Source organism: Chrysemys picta, chromosome 22 (assembly GCF_011386835.1).
Source record: "Chrysemys picta bellii isolate R12L10 chromosome 22, ASM1138683v2, whole genome shotgun sequence".
In the NCBI taxonomy this organism is placed as follows: domain Eukaryota; kingdom Metazoa; phylum Chordata; order Testudines; family Emydidae; genus Chrysemys; species Chrysemys picta.
In genome coordinates this window covers 22,819,051-22,828,742 of record NC_088812.1, presented here as the reverse complement: position 1 = coordinate 22,828,742, position 9,692 = coordinate 22,819,051, and the positions used below count along the sequence as shown (strand labels likewise).

The window sequence follows — 9,692 nt, the reverse complement described above, 5'->3', positions numbered from 1 at the left end:
GGCCTAGAACCAGACTTCAGGAGAAAGGTGGGAAAGTCAAACCCATGAAAGGAAATAATTAGCTGGTGGAACTCACTGCTCTGGGAAGTCATTGAGGCCTGAACTTAGTGAGGTTCGAACTTAGTGATGTTTCTCGGGGTCAGGAAGAGAGCCAGAGTTGTTAGGTTATGACCAAAACCAAAGGCAAAACGCCATGCTGGCCAGGAGATCGACAGTCCTGCTTCAGAGCCTGGGAGGAGACCTTGTGGGGACTGGGGGTGAGTTCTTACCCCTTCCTCTCTAGCAGCTGGCACTAGCCCTGTCCGAGACGGGATCCTGGGCTAGCTGGGGTGTGTGGCTGATCCAGGTTGGTGATGCCCATGTCCCCTCCTCCCCATCTGTGTCTGTCCTGTCCATGCCTGATCTGGAGGCAGGAGCTCAGCAGTGTGACCACCTCTCTCTACATCCTCATTGAGGAGATGTATTTTAGGGTCCCTCGTTATTCTGGGATTCTCCCCTGGGATTCGAGATGCTTGTGTGACTCTGTCATGGGGAGGGGCAGGACTCGGCCCTCTCTACACACACTGTTTGGGCCACCACCGGGGAGACAGCCCTTGCTTGATCAAAGCCACGTGGGGGTAGGGTGACCAGACATCCCGATATTGTCCCTACAAATTGTCCCGATATCTGTCGGCAGCACTTTTTTATTTTGCTCCCCCCATGTGTCCCGATTTTTTTCTTTCCCTCATCTGGTCCCCCTAGGTGGGGGTTCTAGAGCAGTGCTTCTCAACGACCAGTGCTAGGACCAGCACCAGTCCCTGAGATCTCCCTGACACGCTTGGCAGACAGCAAGCTTGTTCCTGGTACGAAAAAGGTTGAGCAGCACTGTTCTAGGAGAAGCAGCGTGAGCATGCGAGGGGCCCATCCTGGGATAGAGGAGACGGAATAGGTCAGTTTCCTCTGTGGAGGCCGCTGACTCCAGGCTAAGCCTGCAGGCTAGGAAGAACGGGGGGCAATTTTGGGGAGCACCCCACCTGTCCCAGTAGCCGGGCAGGGTTATCTCTGGGAGAGGGAGCCCCCATACGCCAGGCTTGTGACACTAGCTGGAACTCTCTTTCTGCATTTCATGGGGGCTCCCCATCCCTGCCGTGGGGAGCAGGCTCACCGGGTTCTGTAGGGAGCTAAGATTTGGGGCATGACAGTCTGTTGGCCAGGAGCCAGGCCCTCACCCCTTTGGCTCGCCAGGCTCCAGATCCGAGCCACCCTTTCGGAGGGATTAGGCTACCTGGCTCTGGATGGAGCATGATGGTATGTCTGCTGGGAGCTGCTCACCAGGCCCCAGATCTGAGCTGTCCCTGACCCCGGCAATGTCTGTCCTGAGGCAGCTGTTGAAGGACACTTTGGCAGGCAGGAAGGGAGGAATCCAGAACCCTGAGCGGCGCCTGACGACACAGGAGCTGGAGGCCTACGTGTTCAGCTTCTCCAAGCCCGGAGCGCTGACGCCACCCCTCGATTACTACAGGAACATGTTCAGGTAGGGCCCCTGCCCCTCCATGGAGCTCACCCCAGTGCAGCACACTGAACCCAGTGAGTTGCCCCTCTGATGCTGGGGAGATGGGATGGGTGAGGGCACACGTGCTGGGCTGGGAGGAGCAGGAGGGGGAAGTGGCTGCTGCAGCCCCACTGGCTGCCCGAGCAGCCCTGCAGGGAATGAGTGGAGGGGCTAGTGGGTGGCAGCCCCGAGGCAGGGAAGGGATGTGCTGGGGCTTGCACAGGACTGTAGGATCCCATTCCACCCCGTGCTTCCCTGACACTGCCCAGAGCCAAGGGCCGGGGGATCTGTGTGCACTGGGAGCTGCTGCCCCTCTTTGCTCCCAGAACCAAATCTGTGGTGTAGTCGCCCCTGGGAGAGTCTGGTGCTGCCAGGCAGGGCCGGTTCCAGGGTTTTGGCCGCCCCAAGCAGTCAAAAAAAAAAAGCCGCGATCGCGATCTGCGGCGGCAATTCAGTGGAAGGTCCTTCACTCCGAGCGGGAGTGAGGGGCCATCTGCCGAATTGCCGCCGAATAGCTGGGCCTGCCGCCCCTCTCCGGAGTGGCCGCCCCAAGCACCTGCTTGCCAAGCTGGTGCCTGGAGCCGGCCCTGCTGCCAGGGGTAACTATGGGCATGTTGACACTACAAACTTAGGTTGACCTATGTTAGGTCGACCTACAGCCACTGCAGATTCATATCCACACTACCCTCCTTACCAGCACAATTCCACCGACTTAAGTGGGGCAGTGCAGGGGGCTGAGAGCCTGGGCTCTCAGCTCTGTGCGTGGCTGCCCCCCACCCTTCCCTGGGCTCTCAACTCCCAGATATCCCTGATGCCCCTCCCGCCCACGGCTCCCCACGGGGAACTCCGCACCTGGAGCCTGGGCGGCTGCCAGGCTCCTGACGGGGAGCCAGGAACTGGGAGTCCAAGGGCAGCCGGGCTCTAGCTGGAGCCCTACACCCACCCCAGGGTGACAGCCTGAACTGTGAGCTGGGCTCTAAGAGGGAGCCGTGAAATTAACAGAAATGACATCCAATAGCTGATGTTGGATGACACGGACGCTGTGTCACCCTATCTACACTGACATAAGCCCTAAGCCTCTTGTGGAGGTGGAGTAGTTATGTCAGAGTAGTAGTGCACTTACATCAGCAGGAGCAAGGCTGTAGTGTTACTCCTGGGGAAATTCTGTGCCACTGCGTGTGTGCAGAATTCATGTTCCCTGCAGATTTCTTTGCTTTCCTGAAGAAAAATGATTTTCTGGCAGGGAAGCAAAGGGAAGCTCCAAGAGCAGTCACGCACCACTCCCTAGCCGCGCAGGAACATCATTTCAGGCATCCGGAGTAGCCAGTGGTGACGTAAATCACCACAGGGCTGGGGACACCCCGGCCAGTGGCTCCTACCCTGAGCTGGGATTAGCTGCTAGTCCCGGCTGGGCTGGAGGCAGGAGAGGACGGGACTTCCTCTTCCCCTGCATGGAGTGGCTGGGGCTGTGTCAGACCCACCCCCAGAAACCTCCCTCAGCTGCAGGAAGCTCAGCATCCTCCCCTGCTTCCTGCCCCCATCGTTCCTAAGCTGTGGGGACGGGGGGCAGTGTACAGGGAGCTGCTCCCCCAACCGCCCAACCCCTGTGCATATGGACCTCCCATACCCAGACACCCCTGCCAAGCTTCACCCCGTACACCCAGAACCTCCATGCCCGAACCCCACCCCACTGAACCTCAACCCCTGCATCTGGAGCCCCCTGCACCCAGACCCCCTGCCTCCAACCACCCCCCACTGAGCTCTCTACACTCAAACCCCCATCCTGATGAGCCCCACCCCCTGCACCACCCTGAGCTCCCACTTCCAGACCCCCAGGCCACTGAACCCCCCAACTAGCTGCACCCAGACCCCCGTGCTGGGCCCCAACCCCTTTCACCTGGAAGCCCCTGCAGAGTCCCATTGCACCCCCCCAACGAGCCTCTGTGCATCAGATTCCCTCATACCTAGACCCCACACTGAGCTGCCTGCATCCAGATAGTCCCACACAGAATCCAAAACCCCAACACTGAGCCCCTCCACACTTTGATCCTCCCTGGTTGAGCCTGCCTACCCCAGACCTGATGTGCCTGGTGCAGAGGGCCCCAGTGTGTTTCTGGAGTAGGCCCAGGCCTTGTGCAGAATGCCCTCAGGAGTAGTAGGGTGGACACTGATATAGCTAGGTCGATGTAAGGCAGCTTACGTCTACCTAACTGTGTAGTTTAGACCAGGCCTTAGTCAGGTGCTGCCAGGCCTGTGAGTGGCAAGACAAGACCCCCAGACTCTCGCTGGGGTAGCAGGTCTAACTATGGAGTTCTGGGAAGGAAGGTGCAGTCAGGCAACTGCCCCAGAGGCTGCGCCACCCCCCATCAGCACTAAGGTAACCTGAACGCCCTCCCCCGTATTCCGCTTACCCTCCTGTCTTTGTCCACCATCCCTGTGCTGTGAGGGGGCTCTGTGCCCACTGCCCTGGGCAAGTGGTCACCTCTCTCTCTCTCTCCCCCTCCCTGCAGCAGGAGCTCCATGCAGTGCAAGGACGTGCTGGTGCCCACGCTGGTGATCTGGGGGGAGAAGGACATGTACCTGGAGGCTGGGATGATCCCCCTCCTGGAGCAGTATGTGCGCAAGTGCTGCCGCGTGCGGCGCATCCCTGAGGCCAGCCATTTTGTCAGCGAGGACCAGCCCGACAAGGTCAATCAGCTGATCTGGCATTTCCTGCGGGAGAGTGACTGAGCGGGCCCTATTTACTGGCTTGGGTGTGGCAAGGCAGGGACCTGATCCTGGCAAACAAGCCCCGGACCCTCCACTGGGCCAAGCCCCCGCCCCCCACACTAATTGGTCTTGTGCCTGGGGTACCATCCCTCCAGCAGCAGGTCACCCCTCCAGATCCTGCCTGAGCCCTCCTGCAGAGAGGAGCCCTGAGCTCCCAGACATATAGGTAGGGCCCTACCAAATTCACGGTCCATTTTGGTCAATTTCAGAATCATAGGATTTAAAAAAAATAAAAATAAAAATCATGATTTCAGCTATTTGCATCAGGGTGTTGTGATTGTATGGGTCCTGACCCAAAAGGGAGTTGTGGGAGGGTTGCAAGGTTATTGTGTGTGGGGTTGTGGTACTGCTATCCTTCCTACTGGGCTGTTGCTGCCAACGGCGCTGCCTTCAGAGCTGGGCAGCTGGAGAGCAGCTGCTGCTGGCCAGGAGCCCAGCTCTGAAGGCAGAGCTGCTGTCAGCAGTAGCACAGAAGGATGGTATGGTATTGCCACCCTTACTTCTGTGCTGCTCCCTGCAGAGCTGGGCCCTCAGTCACCAGCCACCACTTTCCAGCCGCCCAACTCTGAAGGCAGCAGCACAGAAGTAATGGTGGCATGGTATGGTATTGCCACCCTTACTTCTGCGCTGCTGCAGGTGGGGCACTGCCTTAAGAGCTGGGTGCCCAGCCAACGGCTGCCTCTCTCCAGCCACCCATCTCTGAAGACAGCGCAGAAGTAAGGGTGGCAATACAGTTTTAATCTGGAATCGCCCTGAATATGGACATTGGACTATAACCCCGTGGACTAATTCTGAAAGAACTCTTTGCAACTGCAAAGCTCACCATCTCTACTCCAAATTTAATCTCCAGAACTGTACTCGTGTCTGATCTTCCATGCTGATCTTTTAACCAATTCCCTCCCTCTTTTCTTTTAATACATTTTAGTGTAGTTTAGAAGAATTGGCTGTAAGGGTGTATTTGGGTAAGATCTGGAATATTCATTAACCCGGGAGGTAATGTGTCTGATTCTTTAGGATTGGTAGAACTTTCTGATATGATGAATAAGATTTTCATTGATCCTCCTCCTATTTGACTTGGGTGTCTGGGTGGAGGCCTGGGGCTGGGTTGCTTTAAGGGAACTGTGCGGTTAGCTTCTGGGTAACCAGTGAGGTACAACAGAAGCTGTTCTGCGCTGACTTGGTAAATCTAAGTATTGGAATATCCACCAGCTTTGGGGATTGTCTGCCCCATTCTTTGTAGCTCACCTTAATTGAGTGACCTCCGTGCAGGCTCCCCTGGGACTCCGGTCACAATGGTCTTTAGCTCTGTTGTTCCTGGCAGGTGGGAGCCCCTGCTCAGTGCCTGGAGCCAGGGTTTCACTGCAGTGGGGCCGGGGCGGTGGGGGGAGCTTAGCGCTGACCTCGCTAGAAAGGATGGCTGGGGGCAAGCAGCTCTTTTCTGCTGTGGATTCCCCACACTTACCGTTCCCCTTAGTGACTCCCTGTGCTCTGCTCACCATGCATATGGCTGGAGCTCAGGGTGCCTCTCTGCCAGGGATGGGCCCCGTAGCGCCTTGACTGTGAATCTATTTGCAGAGGGTGGTGGCCCATGGATAGAAAGTGCTGCCCAGTGCTCTGAGTGTGTTTAATACATGACATTTGGGACAGAAACCTCCCTGGTGTGGGCTGTTCACCAGCCAGCAGGTGTGGCTGGCCTTGGACAAGGGATCTGCACGTCGGGAAGCCTCCCAGGACTAGTCAGAGATCTGTGTTTACTGTGTGAGTTAGGGCTGCCCTGAACGTGCCTGTGTGGGGCTGTGCTTCCTCCCCTCTCCCCGCCCCAGGCTGCCCCTGCTTGCAGAGAGGCTGCAGTTCCCAGCTGGGATTGCTGACGGCCGGGGATCTGGTCAATGGGCGTGTGGATGCCTCTGGGGCTGACTGGGTAAGTAGGGGCAGCAGCCCAGCTTACAGCCACTGACTGGGCAGAGAGGTAAAGCTGTGCCTGCTTCCTCCCAAGTGGCTGGGGCGGGCGGGGAGGGGGGCAGGAGACCACCTGGGCTGCCCCACTTGCTTGCTGTCCGAATTGCTAGGGCCCTAGCCTCCCCCCACGGAAGCCGGCCCTGAGCAGGAGGGAGTTGGCTGTTGCTGCCCCAGCCCAGTAAAACGACTCACTTTTGCTTTTCCATCAGCTGCTGCACAGACACCCCTGTCCCCAAGCCTGGGCCCCTCACTGGGGTATCTGGGCATATCACAGACACCCCTGGGTTGAAGAGGAGGAAGCTTCCTTATCCCCATTGTACAGAGAGGGGAAGGGACTCGCCTAAGGCTGTGCAGAGTCTGTGGCAGAATGAACCCAGGTGGCCTGGCCCAGCACCAGAACCACAGACCAGCCTCCTGCTTAAAGTGCCCAGGGCTAGAAAGAGACCTCAGCAGGGGAGGCCTGGCCTGCCTTCTCCCCAGCACAGCCCCACCCCTCTGCCCCAGCTCCGGTCACCTCTGCCGCTGGAGGCTCTGCTTTCCCAGCCCTGGCTGGAGCTGCATTGCACACTGGAGGCTCAGAGAGGTTAGGGCCAGAACTAGCAGCCTCCCCCACAAAGGGGCTGAGTTGTCTGACAGCCCAGCAGGAGCATGGGGCAGAGGCTAGGCTAGAACCCAGGGCACATGGCTCCTAGGCCAGGACCTTATCCTTGGACCCCTCCTTGGGCAGGCCTGCAGCCCCTTCTTCCAGGCCCCTTCCTTTGCTAGTAGGGATGGCCAGTGTCTCTGCTGATGGCACAGGCTGGGCACAGGAGAAGCAGCTGGCTCTGGAGTAGCCAGCGTCCAAAGCAGCCGGGTTCTCTGGATTCATCCCTGTGCTCCAGACCCAGGGGTGGCCCTAGACTAGCTGCCAGCAACTGGCATCCTAGGAGAATCATGCAATCGGCGCCCCAAACCCCAAGGGCAGATCTAGGCTGAGGTTTTTGGTAAACTGGGAAACATTTTGCCCCTTTTTTCCTTTAAATGTTTTTTAAGCTTTAAACAGAGGCTTAATTCTTCGGTTTGTCTGTCCATCTGTCCAACCAATGTTTCTGAGATCAGATAAAATAGAGACACGAAATTTTCAGAATAGATTTGTTCATGACAGCTAGATGATGTTTCAGTCTGATTTCAAATAAAATGCATTAAAAAATGTTAATTATAATTTTTATCATTACAAATCCAAAATCATCCATTACGCTATACTGCTTTAACTGTCATTTCCACCACATCCAATATGGAAAGAAATAAGAAAACTCTTCAATGAACTTTAACCTGTATTTACAAAACACTCCAAATAAAAAACACTCTGTGCTCTTAAAACATGACTTTTCTTGCTTTAAGTTTTGAAAATTCAGTCTCTAGTTCTTTTAGATCAAGTTTTCCAGCTATTTCATGCTCTATTGACATTGTGGCAAGTCCAACAAGTCTCTCTTGCACCATTGTTGAATGCAGATATGTTTTTATCCATTTTAACTTTGAGAAGCTACGTTCCCCACTAGCTACGGAAACTGGCAAAGTTAAAAGAATGCCTAGAGTTATAAAAATGTTTGGAAACTTGTGAGTTTATTTTCACAAACAAACTTCAGAATTTCTTCAGGAGTGGAATGTTTAAGTTGTCTTGAAAAAGCCTGAACCTCACTACACAAATCTGTAGCATCAATGTCTTTTGAATTTTCACGAGTCAATGCCGACTCCCGTTTGATACAAAATTCTCTTACCTGTTTTGCTGTTTTCTTTTGCAATCTGTGGATATCATATAGAAAGCCAAATACTGACTCTAGCTGCTGCATTTGTTGAAATCTTTCGTCAACCAAGTGAACAGCAGTATCAAGGACTGCGAAGTAGAAATTCACTTTGACCCTTTGTTTTGGGTTCTGAATGGGTGTGTCTCGTCCTTCAGACAAAAACTGCTGTTTCTTTTGCTGAATGTGAACTGGCTCTGGTTCAAATTCTGTCAGAAAGTCTATTTCTTCAGCAAGCTCAAGAGCATCTCCCAGTGTTCTTTTGAACCCTTCAGCACTTCTGAATAGTTTTAGTTTGCAGCAGTTTTTGAATAGCAGAATGTAGGTTCAAGTTCTTTTCCTGAATCTGCTTAGTAGTGAGGTTAATCTCGAAAAGGATGTTATACCACAAAATGAGCGAAGTCACACATTTGAACTTGGAAAGGCCATTTGCAAGAGCTTCTGCATCTGAACGTGCAGTATTGCCAGATGATCCAGTAAAGATAGTATCATCAGAAATTTCAATTAGGGCATCATAAATGTTTCCAAGTTCATAGCATCAATGCGACTCTCCTATCTTGTCTGGCTAAGTGGTTTCACAGTTAGAGAATTCACATGGCGAGTCAATTCCCAACGGCATGTTGAGCCTGAGAAAAACACAAACACATTGCACCAGGTCAAAGAAACTGCTTGCCTCCAAACAGCATCTAGCAGCATCACTGCCAACCAAATTCAGAGAGTGCTCACTGCAAGGAACGAATAAGGCCCTAGGATTGATTTCCATCATTCTCCTTTGCACATCACTGGCTTTACCCTTCATATTACTCCCATTATCATAGCCTTGGCCATGTAAGTTTTCAACAGATGACATAGTTTCAAGCTCTTGTAGAATAATTTCAGTCCTAAATGCTCCAGGTGTCTCCTTCAGTGGTATGAAACCCAAAAAATGTTCCTTTATGAGCACTTCAACTTTATCTTTATCTGCAGACTTTTCCATATCCACAAAATGAATGATCGTCATTTGTTCAACATAACTCACATGTGGTGTACAGTCCAGTATTATTGAAAAGTATTTTGCAGAATGGGCAGCTTCTACAATTTTCTTTTTAATGGCATTTGCTAGGATTTGAATCAGTTCATTCTGCATATTTTTTCCTAAGTAATGAACCTCTGTTTCATGATCAGTTATTTTACGTAGATGCTCCTTCATGACTGGATCAAACAAAGCTAGGTATTCAACAAATTTTAAAAAGTTTCCCTTACCCAGAATTTTTTCTTTCTGCCGCGGAATGCTAAATTTTGCCCATCGAGAACTCTCACTAAAGAAATCAGACTCTCTAATATTTGTTGCCAATATTTTTTTTCTTTGATCACACATAAATTTTCTTCGATAGTTTTTCCTTTTTTCAATTGTAATTCAAGTTCTTTCCAATTTTGAAAACCTTCCAAATGTCCTGTACTTTTCATGTGAAGAGAGAATTGAAGATGTTTTTCCAGTCCTTTGAACCATTTTCAGTAAGTGATGTACCAATTGCTTGATTTCTAAACAACTTGCCTCAAAAGCAAAACACAGAGTCCTTCAACATTGAATATTGTAACCAGTTTCGATGAATTTCTTCCCTATTAATGAGTTTCCTCTTGTAATGCTGACCAGAAAAATTTCTTTTATTTCC

General features: G+C 52.6%; 1 protein-coding gene across 1 annotated transcript; it reads left to right on the top strand.

The window, feature by feature from the left end:
- Positions 1 to 10: 10 nt before the first annotated feature.
- On the top strand, positions 11 to 4,612 carry LOC135977150 (epoxide hydrolase 3-like). Its single transcript, XM_065576427.1, has 2 exons — positions 11 to 1,513; positions 4,042 to 4,612. Exons 1-2 carry the CDS (start codon positions 1,275 to 1,277, stop codon positions 4,259 to 4,261), a joined length of 459 nt encoding a protein of 152 aa, XP_065432499.1. The 5' UTR covers positions 11 to 1,274; the 3' UTR covers positions 4,262 to 4,612.
- Positions 4,613 to 9,692: the final 5,080 nt, after the last annotated feature.